The sequence below is a fragment of the Cherax quadricarinatus genome, chromosome 14 (genome assembly GCF_038502225.1).
Source record: "Cherax quadricarinatus isolate ZL_2023a chromosome 14, ASM3850222v1, whole genome shotgun sequence".
Lineage (NCBI taxonomy): Eukaryota > Metazoa > Arthropoda > Malacostraca > Decapoda > Parastacidae > Cherax > Cherax quadricarinatus.
Window position 1 is genome coordinate 4,778,541 of NC_091305.1, and position 24,474 is coordinate 4,803,014.

The window sequence follows — 24,474 nt, forward strand, 5'->3', positions numbered from 1 at the left end:
ACCCACATCACTTCTAAGATTTCTTTTCATTAACGTCGATAAAAACAGAAGACACGGGTCGTCTTCCAGCATATATTCCTACCCACTTTCCTATTTACCTTTGTACTAACATTCCTGCCTGCTAATTTGTTTATAAATTTACTACTTTGGCAGCAAATTTAAAAACATACATGAGAAAATATATGAACATACAAGAGAAAATAATAAAGATAATTATCAAGCACAACGCGAGTTGGTGACACACTCAGGGAGATGGGGTGGAGGGACGGAGGGAGGCAATAGGGAGATGGTGGGGAACGGGTGGCGCAATGGAGGGTAGTGGAGAAAAAAGGGTGTGGTAAGTGAGGGGTGGGGTTAGCATGTTAAACTGGCAAAGTATTAAATAAGAATGCTGAAAACTCAACAGGATAGAGGTAAAACTAGCGAGTATTGTACTGTGGGCGTAGGAAGGTGCTTGCCTGTGTGGCGGGCTGGGGAGGTGGGGACAGTCCATTATAACTGATGAGTAGAGGTTGCGGGCGTAGGTGGGTACCTGCATGTTAGTACGTGTTAGAATGTGTGTGTGTGTGTGTGTGTGTGTGTACTCACCTATTTGTGGTTGCAGGGGTCGATTCATAGCTCCTGGCCCCGCCTTTTCGCTGACTGCTACTAGGTCCTCTCTCTCCCTGCCCCATGAGCTTTATCATACCTCGCCTTAAAACTATGTATGGTTCCCGCCTCCACTACGTCACTTTCTAGGCTATTCCACGGCCTGACTACTCTATGACTGAAGAAATACTTCCTAACATCCCTTTGATTCATCTGAGTCTTCAACTTCCAATTGTGACCCCTAGTGTCTGTGTCCCATCTCTGGAGCATCCCGTCTTTGTCCACCTTGTCTATTCCGCGCAGTATTTTATATGTCGTTATCATGTCTCCCCTGATCCTCCTGTCCTCCAGTGTCGTCAGGCCGATTTCCCTCAACCTTTCTTCGTAGGACAATCCCCTTACCTCTGGGACTAGTCTTGTTGCAAACCTTTGCACTTTCTCTAATTTCTTGACGTGCTTGAACAGGTGTTGATTTCAAACTGATGCTGCATACTCCAGTATGGGCCTGACGTAAATGGTATACAGTCTTGAACGAATCCTTATTGAGGTATCGGAACGCTATCCGTAGGTTTGCCAGGCGCCCATACGCTGCAGCAGTTATCTGATTGATGTGCACCTCAGGAGATATGCTCGGTGTTATACTCACCCCCAGATCTTTTTCCTTGAGTGAGGTTTGCAGTCTTTGGCCATCTAACTATATTGTGTCTGCGGTCTTCTTTGCCCTTCCCCAATCTTCATGACTTAGCTTCTGCAGTAACCTCTTGTGAGGAACTGTGTCGAAGGCCTTCTTGCAGTCCAAAAAAATGCAGTCGATCCACCCCTCTCTCTCTTGTCTTACTTCTGTCACCTTGTCATAAAACTCCAGTAGGTTTGTGACAGGATTTTTCTTCCCTGAAACCGTGCTGGTTGTCAATTATACACTTGTTTCTTTCCAGGTGCTCCACCACTCTCCTCCTAATGATCTTCTCCATGACTTTGCATACTATACACGTTAGTGATACAGGCCTGTATTTTAGTGCCTCATGTCTGTCTCCCCTTTTAAAAATTGGGACTACATTTGCCATCTTCCATACCTCAGGGAGTTGCCCAGTTTCAATTGATGTGTTGAAGATCTTTGTTAATGCCACACACAGTATCTCTGCTCCCTCTTCAAGGACCCACGGAGAGATGTTGTCTGGTCCCACCGCCTTTGAGGTGTCAAGTTCGCATAGCAGCTTCTTCACCTCCTCCTTGGTTATATGTACCTCATCCAGCACTTGCTGGTGTACCCCCTTGTTCTGATTTCCTGGAGTCCTACTGGTTTCCACTGTAAATACTTCTTTAAATCTCGTGTTGAGCTCCTGACATACCTCTCGGTCGTTTCTTGTGAATTCCCCATCACCCTTCCTCAGTCTGATTATCTGGTCATTGACCGTTGTTTTCCTCCTGATGTGGCTATACAACAGCTTCGGGTCAGACTTGACTTTCGATGCTATGTCATTTTCATACTGTCGCTGAGCCTCCCTTCTTATCTGTGCATATTCGTTTCTGGCTCTTCGGCTAATCTCTTTATTTTCCTGAGTTCTGTGTCTTCTGTACCTTTTCCATTTCTAGTACACCTAGTTTTTGCCTCCCTACACCTTTGGGTGAACCAAGGACTCGTTCTGTTCTTCCTATTATTTCTGTTTCCCTTGGGAACAAACCTCTCCTCTGCCTCCTTGCATTTTGTTGCCACATAGTCCATTTTTTGTACTGGTTTTCCTGTCAGTTCCCTCTCCCACTGAATGTCTTGCAGGAAGTTCCTCATGCCTGAGCAGTTCCCCCTTTTGTAGTTTGGTTTTTCCCAACCTATTCCTGCTACTCTCTCCACTTGAAGCTCAACTATGTAGTCGAAGCACAGAACCACATGATCACTAGCTCCCAGGGGCCTTTCATACATGATATCCTCGATGTCCGAACTACTCAAGGTGAATACAAGGTCCAGTCTTGCTGGTTCATCCTCACCTCTCTCTCTGGTAGTGTCTCTAACATGTTGATGCATGAGGTTTTCCAGTACCACATCCATCACCTTGGTTCTCCATGTTTCGGGACCCCCATGGGGCTCCAGGTTTTCCCAGTCAATCTCCTTGTGATTGAAATCACCCAAAACTAGTAACTTTGCTCCCCCCATGTGTGCTCTCCTGGCCACCTCGGCTAGTGTGTCAACCATTGCTCTGTTGCTCTCGTCGTATTCTTCTCTTGGCCTCCTGCAGTTCTGTGGTGGGTTGTACATTACTGCAATTATCACCTTATGTCCCTCAGACTGGATTGTTCTTACTAAATAGTCCCTTTCGCGCGCGTCTGTGTGTGTATGTGTGTGCGTGTGTAGGGGAGGGTGAAAGAGGACCGCCTATGATAATGCTCGACTTGAGCCACACCTACAAAATTAAAATGAGAAGCTAAAAGGGAAATGACCTGAGTCAAGTTTACCTCTTTGAAGAGAGACGGGAGGCAGCAACGAGGAAGACGGCTACAATCCAAGTGAAAATACAATTCCCGCCTTGATGGCCAAGACATTTCACCTCGTTCTGCTCGTGCGGCGGCGGCGGCGGCATCCTCCTCCTCATCATCATCATCCTCCTCCTCATCCTCCTCCTCATCCTCCTCATCCTCCTCCTCATCCTCCTCCTCATCCTCCTCCTCCTCCTCCTCCTCCTCCTCCTCCTCCTCCTCCTCCCCTAAACCCTGATGGCTGTATTTCACCTCTGCCTTCAAGCTTCACCCTTTATGCTCGTACACAATATGCTCTTCCTTACTCCTATCCTGCCTGTCTCTTTCTTTCATTTCCAATTCTTAATCCCTTCCTTTACTCCTCCCATCTGCTCATCCTCCCGTCCCATTTCCTCCGCTTTCTTCATCTTTCCCTCATCTCTACTGTTACTTCCTGTTGAGCCGCCTCCAGCGGCTCTGTGTGTATTTAATACTGTAAAAAAAAAAAAGACCAATCCTTCACATTGCAATGCTCTTTCCCCTTAAAACCTCACCCCCCCCCCTCCAACGTTACTCAGTACACCTGCTTTAAATCGCCCCTCCCATAACATAAACACCGTCAGTCTCAGAATATCTAAGGACCTCAATGGATATAAACTACACGGCTTGATTTTCTTGCGTTATTATGGATTATTAACTAAAAAAAACATGAAATTATACGAAATAACATACAATATGAAGCAAATAGACCAAAAAATGTACATTCGAAGATGAACCTGGCAAAGACAAAGGAAGAAATCACAACTAACACAATTTACAGACGATGTTTCGATCAGTCTTGGACTGATCGAAACAAAATGTCTAAAGTTCTCTCTCCATATTGTGATTTAGTTGTGACTTGTTCTAACCATGGCACTGTGACCATCATTCTTCAAAGGCATGAATCATAACGTAATGTTATTCTTTTTTAGACGATACTAGAATTTGTACGGGTCAATGTACACTGAATAGACACCCAATATAACACAGTTTAACAATTATGATTAACGAGGACAAATTTCAGCTACTCTGCTATGAAAAAATGAGAAATAAAGACCGGAACAGAGTTCAAAAAACAACAGAGCGGAAGAATGAGAACCCCCAGGATAACCATGTCGGATGATCTTATGTTCAAAGAACACACTATTGTTATTATCACAACTGCTAGGAAAATGACAGGCTGGATAAAAGTAACCTCCATAAAGAAGAGATGCCAAGCCAATAATGATGACCTTTAAGACCATCACACATACTAGATTAGCCTAATGCAGTATACTAACAGTTGGGCGTGAATATATCATGCTTGGACAATACTGGAAGGACTGGTTTCAAATCTGCACTGAAATACGATGACTCCTAACGAAAGTGGTAGCAGTTACTCTGAGACAAATGAATGCACATAAAGGGTCCAAGGTTTTTCAACACCCTTTTCAAATACTATAGGGGGAATCACAATACTCCTAATTATATTCAAGAGTGCTTATAAATTTCTCCAACATATTCCTGGCGAGTCTTCCTGTAGCCCTGACATCGGACTGTGCCGCGAGCACCATTATTATTATTATTATTATTATTATTAATTATAAAATTAAGTGCTAAACCCGTAAGGGTCAACGTGAGCATCAATAGCCTGACGATGATCCCTTGATCCAACAAGACGTCAACAAGCTGATAGACTAAACGTTGTCTACACAACTCACCATGAAGCGTGCGAGTGTACTAAATAGTTTAGTATACACTGTGGCTACCTTCAAAGTAAGGCCAGTCTCATAAGCAAGCACCCCCAACGTTACCAACATACTCCTCAGGTGAGCGTACAACTGATGATCACAACTCCTCAGTGTACAGGTGTACAACTGATGAACACAAGGGATCATCACAGTGTCTTCTGCTGCTTCGCTCACAATCAACACTCCTTAACATTACAGCCTGTACACTATCTTATCTTACATCTAATCAAGAAACTAAGAGGGAAATCTCACATGATTCACATACCCCTGAACATGCAACACATACATTCAATCATGTAACGTCCGTGTAATACACATTCTATCATGAACCTTGTGAGTAATATACACTCATCATGTACCCATTGTTTAGTGTACACATTCACGCACCCTTCGTGTAATACACAATGCACACATGCATGCACACTTGTGTATGATGGACATATATAAGTGACTTCTCCAAGCATATGCTTTATTTTTTTCAAGACTGGTGGACTGAACACATCGATTCCAGGCTGACTGATTACCTCAAACTCCTTTTTTCCACAATTTTTCTTTGTATTGGACTGATGAAGCTACTGTGTTTCGAAATGTTTCTTAACTAAAGATTCCCAAATGTTGGACAAGTGTCTCACTCTTCACCTTTTGTGTAATATATACACTCAGATGTGCACCTATTTGTGCAATATAAACATCGACTCGTGTATCCTTTGTGAAGTAACCAGAGTCAACTATTCACCTACACTCGACTCTAGTAACCTTACTTTTCTCTACAGCTTCCAGTAATCAGAGTAAAATGCGTGCAAGGTAGAGTGGGGAGAACGTCAACGAACACAATTCTCGTGGATACAGCACTCTTGGTTGCAATTCTTGCGAGTACAGTGTTCGTACAGCAGGTAGCAAAGGACCGGAGTTACAAGTTCATGTAGCCGGTTACTTCCACCACCATTAATGCCCTCCAACTGGTTACAACTATTCCCTCCAACTGGGTACAACTATTCCCTCCAACTGGGTACAACTATTTCCTCCAGCTGGGTACAACTATTCCAACCAACTGGATATAACTATTTCCTCCAGCTGGGTGCAACTATTTCCTCCAGCTGGGTGCAACTATTTCCTCCAGCTGGGTGCAACTATTCCCTCCAACTGGGTGCAACTATTTCCTCCAGCTGGGTACAACTATTCCCTCCAGCTGGGTACAACTATTCCCTCCAACTGGGTGCAACTATTTCCTCCAGCTGGGTGCAACTATTCCCTCCAGCTGGATGCAACTATTTCCTCCAGCTGGGTGCAACTATTCCCTCCAGCTGGGTGCAACTATTCCCTCCAACTGGGTGCAACTATTTCCTCCAACTGGGTGCAACTATTTCCTCCAACTGGGTGCAACTATTCCCTCCAGCTGGGTACAACTATTCCCTTCAACTGGGTACAACTATTCCCTCCAACTGGGTAAAACTATTTCCTCCAACTGGGTGCAACTATTCCCTCCAGCTGGGTGCAACTATTCCCTCCAGCTGGGTACAACTATTCCCTCCAGCTGGGTACAACTATTCCCTCCAGCTGGGTACAACTATTTCCTCCAGCTGGGTGCAACTATTTCCTCCAGCTGGGTGCAACTATTCCCTCCAACTGGGTGCAACTATTTTCTCCAGCTGGGTACAACTATTACCTCCAACCGGGTACAACTATTTCCTCCAGCTGGGTACAACTATTCCCTCCAGCTGGGTGCAACTATTTCCTCCAGCTGGGTGCAACTATTCCCTCCAGCTGGGTACAACTATTCCCTCCAGCTGGGTACAACTATTCCCTCCAGCTGGGTACAACTATTCCCTCCAGCTGGGTGCAACTATTCCCTCCAGTTGGGTGCAACTATTCCCTCCAGCTGGGTACAACTATTCCCTCCCGCTGGGTACAACTATTCCCTCCAGCTGGGTACAACTATTCCCTCCAACTGGGTACAACTATTCCTTCCAGCTGGGTACAACTATTCCCTCCAGCTGGGTTCAACTATTCACTCCAGCTGGGTACAACTGTTCCCTCCAGCTGGGTACAACTATTCCCTCCAGCTGGGTACAACTATTCCCTCCAGCTGGGTACAACTATTCCCTCCAGCTGGGTGCAACTATTCCCTCCAGCTGGGTGCAACTATTCCCTCCAGTTGGGCACAACTATTCCCTCCAGCTGGGTACAACTATTCCCTCCAGCTGGGTGCAACTATTCCCTCCAGCTGGGTGCAACTATTCCCTCCAGTTGCGTACAACTATTCCCTCCAGTTGCGTACAACTATTCCCTCCAGCTGGGTACAACTATTCCCTCCAGCTGGGTACAACTATTCCCTCCCGCTGGGTACAACTATTTCCTCCAACTGGGTGCAACTATTTCCTCCAACTGGGTGCAACTATTCCCTCCAGCTGGGTACAGCTATTCCCTCCAGCTGGGTACAACTATTCCCTCCAGCTGGGTACAACTATTCCCTCCAGCTGGGTGAAACTATTTCCTCCAGTTGGGTACAACTATTCCCTCCAGCTGGGTACAATTATTCCCTCCAACTGGGTGCAACTATTCCCTCCAGCTGGGTACAAGTATTCCCTCCAGCTGGGTACAACTATTCCCTCCAGCTGGGTACAACTATTCCCACCAGCTGGGTGCAACTATTCCCTCCAGCTGGGTACAACTATTCCCTCCAGCTGGGTACAACTATTCCCTCCAGCTGGGTGCAACTATTCCCTCCAGCTGGGTGCAACTATTCCCTCCAGCTGGGTACAACTATTCCCTCCAGCTGGGTGCAACTATTCCCTCCAGCTGGGTGCAACTATTCCCTCCAGCTGGGTGCAACTATTCCCTCCAGTTGCGTACAACTATTCCCTCCAGCTGGGTACAACTATTCCCTCCAGCTGGGTACAACTATTCCCTCCCGCTGGGTACAACTATTTCCTCCAACTGGGTGCAACTATTTCCTCCAACTGGGTGCAACTATTCCCTCCAGCTGGGTACAGCTATTCACTCCAGCTGGGTACAACTATTCCCTCCAGCTGGGTACAACTATTCCCTCCAGCTGGGTGAAACTATTTCCTCCAGTTGGGTACAACTATTCCCTCCAGCTGGGTACAACTATTCCCTCCAACTGGGTGCAACTATTCCCTCCAGCTGGGTACAAGTATTCCCTCCAGCTGGGTACAACTATTCCCTCCAGCTGGGTACAACTATTCCCACCAGCTGGGTGCAACTATTTCCTCCAGCTGGGTACAACTATTCCCTCCAGCTGGGTACAACTATTTCCTCCAGCTGGGTGCAACTATTTCCTCCAGCTGGGTGCAACTATTCCCTCCAACTGGGTGCAACTATATTCTCCAGCTGGGTACAACTATTTCCTCTAGCTGGGTGCAACTATTCCCTCCAACCGGGTACAACTATTTCCTCCAGCTGGGTACAACTATTCCCTCCAGCTGGGTACAACTATTCCCTCCAGCTGGGTGCAACTATTTCCTCCAGCTGGGTGCAACTATTCCCTCCAGCTTTGTATAACTATTCCCTCCAGCTGGGTACAACTATTCCCTCCAGCTGGGTACAACTATTCCCTGCAGCTGCGTACAACTATTCCCTCCAGTTGGGTACAACTATTCCCTCCAGCTGGGTACAACTATTCCCTCCAGCTGGGTACAACTATTCCCTCCAGCTGGGTACAACTATTCCCTCCAGCTGGGTGCAACTATTCCCTCCAGTTGGGTACAACTATTCCCTCCAGCTGGGTACTATTCCCTCCAGCTGGGTACAACTATTCCCTCCAGCTGGTTACAACTATTCCCTCCAGCTGGGTACAACTATTCCCTCCAGCTGGGTACAACTATTCCCTCCAGCTGGGTACAACTATTCCCTCCAGCTGGGTACAACTATTCCCTCCAGCTGGGTACAACTATTCCCTCCAGCTGGGTACAACTATTCCCTCCAGCTGGGTACAACTATTCCCTCCAGCTGGGTACAACTATTCCCTCCAGCTGGGTACAACTATTCCCTCCAGTTGGGTACAACTACTTACAATCAAAGACTATTTCTAAGACTGTAGTCACTGACAAAGCAGCTCAACAGGACTGGCAACACCTGACCAAGACTTGTTAGTTGTTTACCATTAAATGTCGCGCAAAGGTTATAACACACAGGAAACATTTAATTATTATTATTATTATTATTATTATTATTATTATTATTATTATTACATTCATGGGGAAACTCTAAGACCTGTAAAAGGTATGCAGTGCCTAAGGAATAGGAGGCAGTCAGGTTCGATCTAAAGAAAGAGGGAAGCTTCAGTGCGCTGAAAAAAAGAGCCCTTCACTAGCATGAAGGATGGTCAGGTTAGATGTCTACTGTTAATGATGAAAATAAATATATTAACTTGGGTGGGAGCCTTATGTTAATTGTGTATAATAAAATTTAAAAAAAAAATCATACTGCAAAATTTCCTTATACAAATAAAAATAAGAACAGTTTAGCAAACTAGTTATATGTACATGCCAGGACCACGGTTCGAGTCCCTCTCAAAAAAAAAAAAAAAAATATATATATATATATATGTATATATATATATATATATATATATATATATATATATATATATGTGTGTGTGTGTGTGTGTGTGTGTGTGTGTGTGTGTGTGTGTGTGTGTGTGTGTGTGTGTGTGTGTGTGTGTGTAATAATGAAAAGATGGGGTGGTAGGGGAAGTGGAATATTCAAACGGCTTCAGGAAGAAATCCAAATATTCTTCCTGAGAGGAATTGACGAGGTGGATAGGGACAAAATGTTTCAGAGATAGTACACAGCAACAAGGGGTCACATCTGGAAGTTGAAAACTCAGATGAGTCACAGGGATGTTAGGAAGTATTTCTTCAGTCATAGAGTCGTCAGGAAGTGGAACAATCTGGAGAGTGATGCAGTGGAGGAAGTATCCATACACAACTTTAACAACAGGTTCGATAAAGCTCATGGAGATGGGAGAGAGTGGACCTAGTAGTGACCAGCTAAGAGACGGGGCCAGGAGCTATGAATCGACCCCTGCAACCACAACTAGGTTAGCACGCACACACACACGCGCGCACACACACACACACACACACACACACACACACACACACACACACACACTCAGAGAATAAAAGTGACAATAACGAGGCATAGCAGTTGACTACTAACCCAAACCTTGAGTATTGTAGTGAATAATGGTTGCCAACCCCTGGAATACCACAATGGTAAGGTGGTCAAGCAACGCCAATTATCAAACAAGTGACTTATCAATGAGCGCATTAATTCAGTGTGGATCCAGGCCCTGGAGAAAATCATCTAGTGGATCTCTTACCTTACTAGGTAGGTGACTCGATTTAACTGGACACGGGCGGCTTTCTTAACTGGACACAGGCTACTTGCTTTACTAGACACAAGCGGTGGGCAGCAGATATTCACCAGACACAGGATGTTGACAGTGGGTACTGACCGGACAACAAGGTGGTGTGCAGAGGTTTACCAACCACCAAACTGGCTTCGCATAATTTCTTAGTGGTGTCTATCATGGGTGTTTTCCTAGCGTGACTCATTTATACTTTACATCTGTAAACAGTACAGGGGCGACCAACCAGTACAATGGAGCAATCTAGATATAATATAATTAAAAAAAACACACAGGTGAAGAGCGAGTTTTTACGGTGACAACGTACAGTTTGAAAAAGCTTTTAAAAGAGCGAAACATTATGACAAAAAACTTGTTCTACCCCTGTTTACTTCACAACTGAGCAAGTCACAAGGTAGAGCACGTGGGATATAAAGTCGCCGACGACTTCCCTTCCTAAACCTTGTCACACAATCTGGCAATGCACACTGATGCCTTAGTTTGCATAATTCAAGTAACCCTGGCTGTTCTCGACATATCCTAGGAAGTACAGTAGATAGCTGTAGAGCAACTATACGTGTATGTAACCTACTTTGCCAAACTTCATTAAGGGATGCAGACAGGCCTTAACCATTTGCTAAAAGATACTACTGTCAGAAGAAAATCTGGGAAACTGGCTCCAGTGGTACAAGAAGTCCCACACAACAACACTACTAGGTTGTCGTCCTTCACCCAACACATTCGTCATGCAAAACAAATTCCCCATGTTTTGCTTCCATCGCCCAACACTCCCGTCATACAGAATACAGCCACCTGTCAGTCATCCATCACCCAACATCATCAGTCATCCAGGCTTCTCGTGGTGCTGCACCGGTCGTTCTACTTTAATACCAGAAAGCACGGTGTGAGGGTGTGGCTCAGGGAATGGTACTTTGTGTATATCCTGCAAAGAGGAAAAAAAAGGGCGGGTTGACGGATTTAAAATGCCCTGGAACTGTAGTCATTTAGTGGCCTCTACAGTATGTATGTGTGTGTGTGCAGGTGTGCGTGTGTATATATATATATATATATATACATATATATATATATATATATATATATATATATATATATATATATATATATATATATATATAGTCCTGCCGAATAGGTAAAATTTGCTATTTTGGGTTAAATAACAACGCTCTTCTTGCTGAATAAGGCAAGCGAAAATTTGTATATGCAATAGTTTCGCACAAATAATTCTGAACTTAACACAAAAATTATATTTGATTGTGTTTATTATTATTAAATTATTGTAAATTTATCTAAAATATATTTAGTTGGATTAGACTAAATTAAATTGAGCTTCTAAGGTTCTTTTGGTACAAAATTATTAATTTTTACATTAACACAAATGAAAAATATATCATTAAACATATAAAGAAATTTTTTTAGGAAGGACTTAATTTTAAACGAGTTCTTGATAATTGACCAGTTTTACCAATTACTTTATATAATTATATATATATATATATATATATATATATATATATATATATATATATATATATATATATATATATATATATATATATATATATATACATATATATATATATATATATATATGTATATATATATATATATATATATATATATAATGTATAAAATAATGGGCCATTGACGACACTATCATATTGGAGTATGAGGCACCAGTATGGAACCCACACCTGGTCAAGCATATCAAGAAACTGATGTGCAAAAGCCAGCGTTTCAATCACTGACAGTTTTTATAGCGAATTTTTTTTTTTTAATAAAGATCAGCTGTTATACGTATGGTTGACTTGTTACGGGTCGCTTACTGTCTTTCATACCTCCTGTACAGATCACTAATTTATTTTTCACTTTCTTCAATACTCACACTTAAACAGTTCGCAAAAGAAATGAAATTTATATTGTCCTATATTATCACAATAATGGAATATGGGCCAACAAAATAAAGAAAAAGAAGAAAGTTAATGAAAGTTAGGAATGGTAGCAACATATCAGCAGACAGGTGATTATGAAGAAGTAGGCGAAGAAACACATATAACACAGTTGTCGGTACTGTAGTAGTTGTAGTTGTTGTAGTTATTGCTGCTGTTGTAGCTGTAGCAGCAGTTTTAACATCAGTAGTCGTAATATTAGCAATGAGGACGAGTAATGGCACACGAGTTGAACAGCTGTTGACCAGCTGGCCAGCACCAGGTGGTTCCATGACCCTCTCGTCTGAAGGCCTTCACCCCAAGATACTAACACGAATGCTTCCTTCCTTGTGTCTCGCAGGCTCGAGGTCACTGATTTTACCTGTGACCGGTTTTGTGCTTCCTACTCAGCCTGGCATGAGAAAAAAGCTTCCATAATGACCATTCAGGCTATTGCTGCTTGTGGCCCGAAGACTCGCATGGCTATCGTAACCAGAATCATCAGCTACCAAAGTCTGAAGATTTCTACCACTGTCCCGGACCAGGAATACTAACAGTGTCTCAACTCGTTACAGCACAGCGTTCAGTAAGCCACATGTGGAAAGAGTGGTAACGCCAACAAGTCGCAGAACTCTAGTCACACTATTATCAAGTGACTACGCAGCGACTTAAAGGACCCAATACTCAGCGAGCTCTTGAACAAAGTTAACCCAATACCCAGCCATCTCCGGAAAGATAAAAGTAACCAAGTACCCAGCTAGCTCTGAAACGACAAAGGCAAAACAATACCCAGTCGGGTCTGGAAAGACATAGGGGATGTAATACACAGCTCAAAAAAAGACAACGGTAACCTAATACTCAGTCCGCTCAGGAACGACATAGGTGACAATACCCAGCCAGCTCTTGAACGACATAGGTGACAATACCCAGCCAGCTCTTGAACGACATAGGTGACAATACCCAGCCAGCTCTTGAACGACATAGGTGACAATACCCAGCCAGCTCTTGAACGACATAGGTGACAATACCCAGCCAGCTCTTGAACGACATAGGTGACAATACCCAGCCAGCTCTTGAACGACATAGGTGACAATACCCAGCCAGCTCTTGAACGACATAGGTGACAATACCCAGCCAGCTCTTGAACGACATAGGTGACAATACCCAGCCAGCTCTTGAACGACATAGGTGACAATACCCAGCCAGCTCTTGAACGACATAGGTGACAATACCCAGCCAGCTCTTGAACGACATAGGTGACAATACCCAGCCAGCTCTTGAACGACATAGGTGGCAATACCTAGCCAACTCTTGAACGACAGAACAACTCTACTAGGCAAGCATATAACCACCAGCGGGCTCAATACCTATGATAACGCTACTCACTTATGCGAGAACATGGGAGAAAAAACTCTAATTAAGCAGCAGATATGTTCATAAGGTAGCACTAAACCCGTTAGGACCACACAAATGCCTGGGAAACGGAAGGCTATCCAGTTTTATCCAAGGAGGGGGGTGCCAGCTCGAATTCACTGGATGAAGAGCCCTTCACCAGCACCAGAAGCGGCAGAAGTGTTACTGGGGCATGACACAGGGATCATTTATTATAGAAGCACAACCGAACACTACATTATTAACCCAACAACAGCAGAGTGACGTCATCACAGCGAAAAACGCATTGATTTATGAACCACCTAATAATATATTATACGAGGACAACATCACATGTGATACATTTAAAGTTAGTGGGGGAGCCCCACTTATAAAGAGGACACCTCGAAGGGTCGAGAGGTAAATGAGGCTTTAAAGAATGTGAGGGAGATCACTCTCCTCATCAACTAATACAAAATGTTCGCATAAATATAGGACAGTGTGGTGCGTCAGTGAAAGTCGCTTCTGCAAGCTGAATGTTCCCTTGCTACTTTCTCGGCTCCCGTGAACACATCATCCCCAAGAGGAAAATTATCTTAAGCAAATTCTTAGTCTAGTTAAATTAGCCTTTGTTATATAACGTAATGTTTGGCAATGTTAGGTTAAGATGCTAGTTAATTTTGGCGCAAAATTATAAAAAAAAAAGTCATGTCAAAAACTTGAAAAGTATACTTAACTGATTTCTTAGAGGAAGAAATACTGCATCTCCATGTGACCTACCTTGTATAAGCATGACACCATTACCCCATAAGTGTCCGGGGCCCAAAACTGTTCAACAGCCTCCCATCAAGCATTAGGGGAATTGCCAATAAACCCCTGGCTGCCTTCAAGAGAGAGCTGGACAGATACCTAAAGTCAGTGCCGGATCAGCCGGGCTGTGGCTCGTACGTTGGACTGCGTGCGGCCAGCAGTAACAGCCTAGCTGATCAGGCCCTGATCCATCGGGAGGCCTGGTCATGGACCGGGCCGCGGGGGCGTTGATCCCCGGAATAACCTCCAGGTAACCCCGAAGGAAGAAGGTGCCACCTAAGACAAGACAACCACCCTGGACATTAAAATGGTATAAAATACCGACAGGTTGTTAGGTAAGACACATATGCAACAGTTAGGTATCTTTATTATGAAACGTTTCATAATAAAGATACCTAACTGTTGCATATGTGTCTTACCTAACAACCACCCTGGGGGATGAGGCAGGTGGTGCCACATGAGACAAGGCACCACTACACTAGGGACATGGCGAGGTCACCTGAGACAAGACACCCTGTATATTTCCTCACGGCTGACATCAGTACAACATAAACAAAGCAACAACAGATGTATACAGAGTTTAAGGAATTCGTGCAACAACTGCGCTGCAAGTGCTTGAGCAAACAGTAACCTGACACGTGTAATCTTCCTGTATATTCTGCACACACAAAGTTAGTCCTCTTTCCGAAGGTCACAACTTATACCTAAAAATATTATTCCACTAACTTAAAAGCAGTTTTATGTAGTTACGCATGAAAGTCGTACAAATTTATACATACGCACATACTTGCATGTAAATAGCTCTCGTGTTATCCCCAGTATAAACAGGTCAAGCAAGAGGCACCAACAGGGTAGCAAGCCTGCTCATACCCCACCCCTTAGCCCACGTCCACGCCCACACCCATCTCACGCTTCAAGTCTCTGCCACCACTTGTGTACTACTAACCTCCCCGCAGCTTAACCTCTATACGCGCTAAATTATTTCTACTCCAACAACCCAAATCCATAGTGTAGACAATACCATTATTATCACTCAGCACTCCCGCATTACCACTTGCCGTGTGCCACAACCACGCCAAGTTGAGGTGGTAATGTACTGCATAACTACATAATTATGCCCTTCGTCCTTCACACATGTGGGAGGAAGGTGAGCACTAGAATACTAACTCACATCTGGCACTGCATAAAACATTCCAGGTAACTCCTCACATGCGACCGATTTCTAGAGTTCTATTCTCAAAACCAGGCCTGAGGCAAGACTTCTCTATTGACTGTGGCTGTCCGCGGGCCACCAACCAGCCATTACAACCTGGATGATCTGGAAGCTTAGCAGAAATTTGTCTAGTTTTCTCTTGAAAACTTTTACTTTTGTTCCGGCATTTTTTTTTTTTCCAGTAGACGGTTGAAGTCTTGACCCACGAATGTTGACAGTGTTCTCTAATTGTGTTTACGGTACTCATAATTTCCACTGAATTTATTCTATCCATCTCCCGTATATCTCGACCCTAATAAATTATGGTAGTGTGTAGACGGGGACCTGGCCATCCAATATTTTCCATGTAAATATTATCAGTTCTCTCGTTCTCATTCCAGGTACTTTTAAGCGTTCATTTAGATGCACCCGCCACTACGGTCCTATTTTCGCACTTTATGGACATTGGAATATGAAGCAGTGATTTATTCGCCAGGGAAAAATTACCTAACACGAGTTTTTAAATATAAGACGACCCATTCAGTGGTGCCGGCACTATGGCTGAGGTGTGAGCAAAACGGCAGTGGACTCGCATGACCCCGAGTATGAGGTGCAAGGAGGTTCAGGGGTTCTTCATATTCTTCATTCCAACCTACCCAATACTAATTCCAACCGTCCCTAAACCCCTTCCATAACCAACCTAGCATCTCATGCTTCAGATTAAATCATGTTGTGTTAATGACATCTCTGTTCTCACATGCTTTGTTTACATCTAGTGTTCACTCATAGAACTGTTATCAACGAGATATAAGGATACACGGCAAAGAGTCAAGTCGAGCAGTGAGAAAGACTCGAGGTGCAGGAAGACCTTATCTTATCATCGTCGTCGTCGGCGGCGGCAGCAACGGTAGTAGCGGCAATAGCAACTACAGCAACATCAACTTGTAGCCACTGTACAGCTGGCATGTGACCGCTTCACCAACTGCTGTTGGCACAGACCACGAGGATACCTTGGTTTCTTCACTACTGATTGTGCCTAGGCCTTCATTACAACCAAGTAACCTCCTCTCCTCCGGCTACCCTTATATATACAGTTTTATGCAGGTGTCTCAGACGCTGGTCCTGCTGAAAGCAATATCCTTGCCAAACCAATACTTTTTTTTATCAAAACTGGATATATCATCAATGTGCTGCTACCCTAGGCGGGGTCTAGAGCAGTGTCTCAACCCCAGCAAACAACAGTGAGACTACTTACGTACACGTAAGCGCGCACGCGCGCGCGTACAGTTTCAAGAGGTAATGCCTAAGAGGCCAGAAGACTTAGTGTTGCAGATAAAGGTAAAGAGGCGGTCCAGGAGCTAAGTATAAGCCCCTGCAAGAACAAATTGGCGAGTACACAAAACTCGATACACAGCTCAATTTTTAAAGGACTCGGTCCCCAGCAAGGGAAAGTTGTCCAGTCTGAGAGCAGCGACTGGAACAGCATCTGCCAGTTAACCTACTCAAGGCTCTGGAACAGCATCTGCCAGCTAACCTATTCAAGGTTCTGAAAACAGAATCTACCAGTTAATTTTATTTGAAAAAAAATACTAGAATCATTTAGCTATTCAGCGTTCTAAATATATATTTTTTATTATTTTTTAAATTTACACTATTATTAACAACTTTTCCCTGTCGTGATCACTTCACTCTCACAGTGTCTAAATCAATCAGAAAGCAAATAAAACATACGTATTTTTCACATACACTGCAGTGCTCATCCATAATTCGTTCCGTGTCATCAGTCGTGTCAGCAAGTTAATACAAGAGACGTTCCCACTGTTTATGTCGAGTGGGTTCTTAGTAAAGCTAAGTCGGTCAAGCTTACACTTTGTTTATAATAATTTATAATACCTATCTCTGGTGGCCTGGTGGTTAACGCTCTCGCTTCACACGGTGAGGGCCTGGGTTCGATTCCCAGCCAGAGTAGAAACATTGGACGTGTTTCTTTCAACCTGTTGTCTATGTTCCCCATCAGTAAAATGGGTACCTGGGTGTTAGTCGACTGGTGTGGGTCGCATCCTGGGACACTGACCTAAGGAGGCCTGGTCACAGACCGGGCCGCGGGGGCGTTGACCCCCGGAACTCTCTCCAGGTAAACTCCAGGTATCCCTCCTTTTTTTCCATTTTATTATTTTTGTTCATTTTTGGTGATTATTTTTATGTTCCCCATTATCCTAAAGCTGTAATTCTATATGGCTGCCCATGGGATATAATAAAATTACATTTTCCCAAATAACACCTGTGGCAGATCTACCTCGAGTTGTAAAGGACGGAAGAAAGGTCGTGGATTGTTGGAACAGGGATGTTGTTATATTCCGCAAACTCTCATAAACTGATTTAGAAACTCGGGCTGACAGCTTTATCATCATCCCATCCCATTCTGCGTGATGAAATCTGATACGGTAACAGCTAGCTTTTGTTCTCACAAAGTAACTATCATATAAAGTAGGGAAGCGCCACACTGTGGGTGTTCCCACATTGGTAGCCACACTGAAGGTGTCCAAACAATTCGTTAAAAAAATGGTCACACTTGCAACATTGATGTAAAGGGCTTCAAGGAGATGCAACTATGAGAAAGACCCAACTTTCCCACATCTACCAACCGTATCCACATCCCCTCACTTAACACCAACCTTTAACATTATGTATACAAACAAGTCAGACCTATCTTAAAATAACCATGCTAGTGTGGAGCTCCCACCTGATCAATCTCGTTGACAAGATTGAAAATGTCGGAAGCTTTGTAACCAGCCTAGTCCTTGAGCTGATGGGTGAGCACTACGAGAGACTCGTGTAAGTATACTTTACAACTCAAGAAGAGAGAAAGGATTCAGGGAGCCATAACAACAACATTCAAACTACTTAAAAGAATTGACAATGAGGGTAAGACCAGACAGAGACAAGTAACAAGAACACAAAGGCACAAATGGAAACTAAAAACACAGATGATTCACATGTTAATCTCGGAGTAGAAGGTATGTAGAATAAAACAGATGTGGAATAGTGAAGGCAAACATTCTACATAGTTTTAATACTGTAGAGGGTATGATAGGGCTCGTGGCCAGAATCATAAATGCCCGTTGACGACTCTGAAGAGGCATGGTTGGCAGCCAAAACTCAGAACCCGTAAAATACAAATCGGAGAGCACAAACATATATACAGTATCTGTCGCGAAGATTTGCATAATTTTAAAAAGTTACTTACCAGAAGGCATAAATAACTTTTTGAATATGAACTATGAAAGTGTAATATACGCTATAAGCTTGAAATAATCCAAAATGTATTTTTGGGAAATTCGAGCTAATGGCACTTTAAATTCTTGAATGTTAGTAGATGATGGGAAAAAATTTGAATCACTGCAGGAAATCAAAACGCTTGCAAAATCTTGCAGGAAGATTTAAATAGTGAGCAACTTGAGTAATGTACCGACGAGTCGATTTAAACCTCGATAAATGCCATCAGTGGAACTGAGTGAAAGTGAAAACATGAAGCGTGAAATTAAGGAATGTAAGAAAAAGTTTTGAAAATACAACTGTGGGGAGTTATAAATACAAAGTTATGACCTGAAAACCACAAATGCTGCAGTAACACATAATGAAAATTATACAACAAATGTTAAACCAAAACTGCAATATGCTGAACAATTATATATGTATCGTAATGTAAGTGGTACACAATAGGGATAAGTTAATGAACAAGAGCCCATGTAGATAAATGGTTCTAAGAACCGACAAGTTGATGACTGAGACGTTTGTGTAAGACTTGGGTATCTTCACTGTGGAAACATCTCACCAACCAGTGGCTTCCTCAGCCCAAGATAGAGAAGAATGGTTGAAGATCAGAAGGAGTTTGAAGTAATCAGTCCTTCAGCCTGGAGTCTATGCGATCAGTCCAGGCTGAGGGACTGATTACCTCAAACTCCTTTTGATCGTCAACCATTCTTCTCTGTATTGAACTGAGAAAGCCACTGGCTGGCGAAACGTTTCCATAATAAAGATACCCAAGTGTTGTACAAGTGTTTCAGTCATCAAGACCCGTGTGCTTCTGGGGAAACGTTTCGCCTGCACATCAGGCACTTCCCTATACACATGCACCCGGGCGTAAATGCACCAACCATTGAACTGCTGCCGTCGAACACGTGGCTGGTGGACACAGTTCTTGACAGCGAGAGTAAGTCATAATACGAGCACTTACGTTAACATGTGCAAGTAATTACATACCACTGCTTGGTTAAATTGGCTCGCACATTAAGCATGGTGCCTCCTGTCTGATGAAGACAGGTGATGAAACACGCACCACCTGCCACTACTATATTCTGTATCACCTGCATTAAATCACTAACTTGACCACTAAAAAGTTATTAACCAATATTGCAGGAAAACAACACGAATAACTAACAAAACATAACAATGAACAACAGAACATCGAAAAGCTTACGACATACATTGAAACCAACCTACAACTCACGTCTTTCTTTCTTAAAGTAGATGTAATTAAGATTTGCCTACCATGAGCCAGTAAGACTCGACTAGTATGGACCAGTATTATTCTTCTATGTATGGGCCAGTAAATCCTGTCTAACATGAGCCAACATGCATACTGAAATGTTCTTTTATTCTTCTGTGGTGTTGTAACTTGGAAAAGGTACAACCTTCGGCTTCCTTTCTTCACCTCTCCCCGTCCTCACATACCCCCTCTTCCGTGAGTAAACTGACGTCACGTGACGTCCACACTACCTGGCTTTCCCTTCAAACTTCAGAAAGTTCTGGCGGCGGCAAGAGGAAGTTGGTGGTGGCGTAGGTAACACTTTTAATATTTCAGAAGAGGGGAGGAAGGAGACAGGTGTGGCATACACGCGCGCACACACCAACTTTACCTCACACCACCAGTCATACTCGTGTAGACTGGGATGTTGTCATATGATAATGGTTCAGATCAGACAGAAACGTCCTAAAACATTCTTTCTAAAATGTGGGCAACTAAGAGAATTGGTCCAGTCAGGGTATTTTGACATTTATTTCTTATTTCCTGGTTAAGCTCTCTCATCTATTTGTCGGATTTATCGCTGTCTTTTTTTAATTTACTCACTTGTAGTTAATATACATTTTTGTAGGTCTATTAACTTAACCTGACTTAAAATAAAGAAAACTGCATTGGTAGCGTTATACGAAACATTAAGAAAATAATGCTGGGAATCTCGTAATAAAATTAGCGTTAATAAGATGAGTAGTATATGGTGCACAGAAACTGCCACATCTCTCGCCGTCACTGGAGGGACGGCGCCTTCAAGCCGCTCAGGAACTATTGATCCAAGAAATTGGAACGTCCACTTTTCCCTAGACCAAACATAATTGATTCTCAATCACCAGGTGCTCTATGACTCCTACGAATTTAGCGCTTATCGTGGACATAATAACCATCCCCGTTCTGGTACCTTACATTACAAACAAACGTATTGTTTCTAACGTATTGAAGGCCGGTGTATTCCCCGCTGCCAGAGGTTGCCCTCTTCTATATCTAATTTAATTAATAACAGCTAACTAGACGTAGATGTATGATAATTTATATTCAGCTAAAATTGTCTAATCTAAAATAACTAATATTTAATTTTGTTTGTAGCTCAGATAGTTCAGAAACTGACTTGTATGGTTAAACTGACGCAAGTATATAAATAAAATGACGCAAATACATGGGCAAACTGACGCAAATATATGAGTAAACTGACGTAAATGTATGAGTAAACTGACGCAGGTAAATGTTATTTTATTAACGAGGAAGCGTTAAGCCCATAGAGGCATATAGCGCCTGTGAATTGGGATATAATTAAGCTTAAAGGTATACCTGGAGTATGTTTCGGGGGTCAACGCCCCCGCGGCCCGGTCTGAAACAGAAAGCCCCAGTTCCTTGTTTCAAGAGCTTTTCACCGACATGAAGGCGCCTCTCTTGAAGTGGAGATAAAAAACGAGTGATATATTTTAAGAGCAGCTTGGGGGTCATGCCACTCCGCCATTAACCAGTGTTAGCACCATTTACACCTGCATCACCATCACAACCACTTGGCGCCATATTATTTGCCAAGAGAATTACGAGTTTCTCCTGGCACTGGTCTTGGTCATATGATGACCCCACTCGTGGGGCTTTAGGTCATATGACCAAGGTTATCCACTGGATTAACAGGACAGCTAGCAATACAATTAATGCTTACGCAAGATGTGATGGTAGAACTTTCTCTCCGTACAAAAAAAAATGGAACATCATGGATAACCACTTCAACATTAACCTTTATAGGAAGACATCCTTATGATCCTAAAGAAAGACCTTGACAGGTTCCTCCACACAGTTCCTGATTATGTGTGCGTAACACACCTGTGACAGGTATTGAGGGTCTCTCTCTACCCCCGCAATCCGATCTTTGGCCAGGCTTCCTTGTTGATTCCCTGTTCAACCAGCTCGCTAACCCATATAGTTAGCAACTGGACTATGTTTACGTCCGACAGCTAGAACAAAGATTGACTAATCAAACCAGAATCTAGGAGGCTTGGGCTGGGACCGAACCGCGAGAGCGGCCACCCTGAAACTACCAACACTCAGTTAAAAAAGTAATCACCAGGATAAGATTACAAGCACGAAAAATATGTATAAAATAAGAAAGAACCCTGATGAAATTACCGGATGCTTCGCATATACTTGTCGGCAGATCTTTCAAGTACCCGGCTTGATGCAGCATCAAAGGAAAACCTGCCGTAATAATGATGAGGTATTAGTGACAGCACATGACACGGATCTAGTAGCAGTAGTAGTAATAGTAGTAGAAGTAAAAAATATAAAATTAAACACTAAACCCAAGAGGTATTGATGCAAGAACAGTAAAACCTGACACTATGAACAGGATCCATCTGTGACAGCACGAGGCGAGGCGGATCACAGTGCTGATGTATGAGCGCGACTTCACGCCTATATATAAACATCATTTGTCACCATGCTTGTTGCACCCTGTCCCCAGCCTTCCACCTACATACATAATGTTCCTGTTTACTGTTCCTTAACCTTGTTCTTCGGGAAACTAAACACTCTTTGGAGAGTTTTTTCAAGAGCATTTAAGTTTTGATGTGTAGGTCTGGTAACTGAGCACCAGGTTTAAATTTCCTCCCCTTGACACCACTACTGCCCCCTGCAACTCCATCCCCTCGATCACAATCAGAAACCCTTCACAAGGGATTAACTCTTGCATAACGTACGGCCCCTGTGGTACTTCAGTCTATATGCAGTTATTGAGTATGCTAATACAGCATTCACCCTAGCCCGTGAAATGTGGGCCAACACACATTACTCGCTCTGGTAGTCAACACTGTTTTGCTGGAACATTTTATGCTGCAGTAAATACAAACTATTTGTCCCCCCATATAAAGAGCATTCTGAGCCACCAGAGGATCAGCGAGCATCAAGTACATGAACTTGACTCCAAAATTACGAAGTCAATATAATTACATGAATTGTAAAATAAAACCAGATAGACTCCAGGTTGGTACTCACCGTGTTGTTTTTGCTAATACATGCTAATAGTTCCAGGGATCATCAACCCAGCTTCAGACCAGACCTACTAAATTTAAAAAAAATGCAAGACTAAGAATTATTGGGAAATATTATAACTGTTAATAAGCACACAGAAGAGTAGAAAGATAAGTATATAATGAATAAACGTAGCAAAATGAAAGATTCTTACATGTTCCCGAGATAAAAAGAAAATATCAACAATCATGCCAGAGTACAAAACATTTAAAAGGCTTCCATTTCACACTCATATGGCAAGACGGTGGTACGACCCTGTTTGGTGGTTGTCCACCAACCTTGTCGTGCTTCCACAACAAGGGTGATTTACGTGCATTTATTGGTAACTTTAAGCTCCTGACTCATCTCACTAGTTCTAACACTATTTTCAGTGGGATAAACTAATGAAGGGCTCTTGATCCTAGTAATTAGAGCTACGCTCGTCTTGTTCAAATTAAACCTATTACCTCTCGCTCTCTAGATGATTCAAACATCAGCTTATTCCGACTCGTGATTTTTTTCTATCCATCCTTTCCAGAGGCCGGGACCACCATTATCAGATGGAGGACAGAGCCTTCACCACTGCTAACGTTGTGAAGACATGCGGCAGTATATAGTTTACCGCGAAAATATCCTAATACTGCCCATGCGTCTTATTTCACATTTGTTTTATACCCACTGCTAGCGATGAATAATACACACGAGTTTATCACTTCATATATAACAACAACAGTTTCCTCAGGCTTATCCAACTCGTGCTACGCCGCATTATTTTAACCCATCATGAAAACCCACACAGATCACAGATATGTGACATGCCCACACCTGATGACTGGTACAAAAGCCCGACAATTGGGTATAAAGACAAGCAACGCACACCAAGACTATTTCAGACATGTTTTGATCATGAATAAACTTTATTAAGCTCAGTTCTTAATGAAACATCATCAAAAATAAAAAACTTTCTCTGCATTACCTTCTTTTCACACCTAAGAGCTGTTCTCAAAACGTGACAAAACGTATGTAAAAGATCAACCATGCTGTGCTGAATGTGGGACAGCGGGCCTCCAGCAGCAACAGCCTGATTGACCATGCAAGCACCAGACGAGCCTGGCCCTTGGCCGGACTCCGCGAGCAGAAAAGGTATGTATTCGAAAAACTAATTTATGTAATCTAAAATTATGAGATACCAAAGCCTATGATTATTTTTACTGTTAAATATTCATAAAACACGCTACTCTGGTGTGGGACATTCAGCAGAGTGCGTCTGAACGAGAGAAAATTAACCTGAGCAATGTTTTAATGGGCAGAAGAGTGAGTTCGGAAGGGGGGAGCCCATAGTCTAAATATTTAGGCAAAAATTTCAACAAGCTCGGAGAGGGGTG

General features: G+C 43.1%; 1 protein-coding gene across 13 annotated transcripts in view; it reads right to left on the bottom strand.

Annotated features, from left to right (window-relative positions):
- tmod (tropomodulin) overlaps window positions 1-24,474 on the bottom strand; it is a 175,468-nt gene that overhangs the window by 88,208 nt on the left and 62,786 nt on the right. For 4 of the 13 annotated variants that reach the window (XR_011391978.1, XR_011391979.1, XM_070084771.1 and 1 more), the window contains exon 1: window positions 4,776-4,891. The exons of 5 other annotated variants lie outside the window; for them this stretch is intronic. Coding sequence is in view for 5 of the 8 variants with exons in the window: in XM_070084771.1 (XP_069940872.1) it covers window positions 4,776-4,874 (99 nt within the window). In the remaining 3 variants the exon portion in view is untranslated. Of the gene's footprint in view, window positions 1-4,775; window positions 4,892-24,474 lie in introns of those variants that run through there. 4 more of the 13 variants (XR_011391980.1, XM_070084772.1, XM_070084776.1 and 1 more) reach the window with 2 other exon arrangements.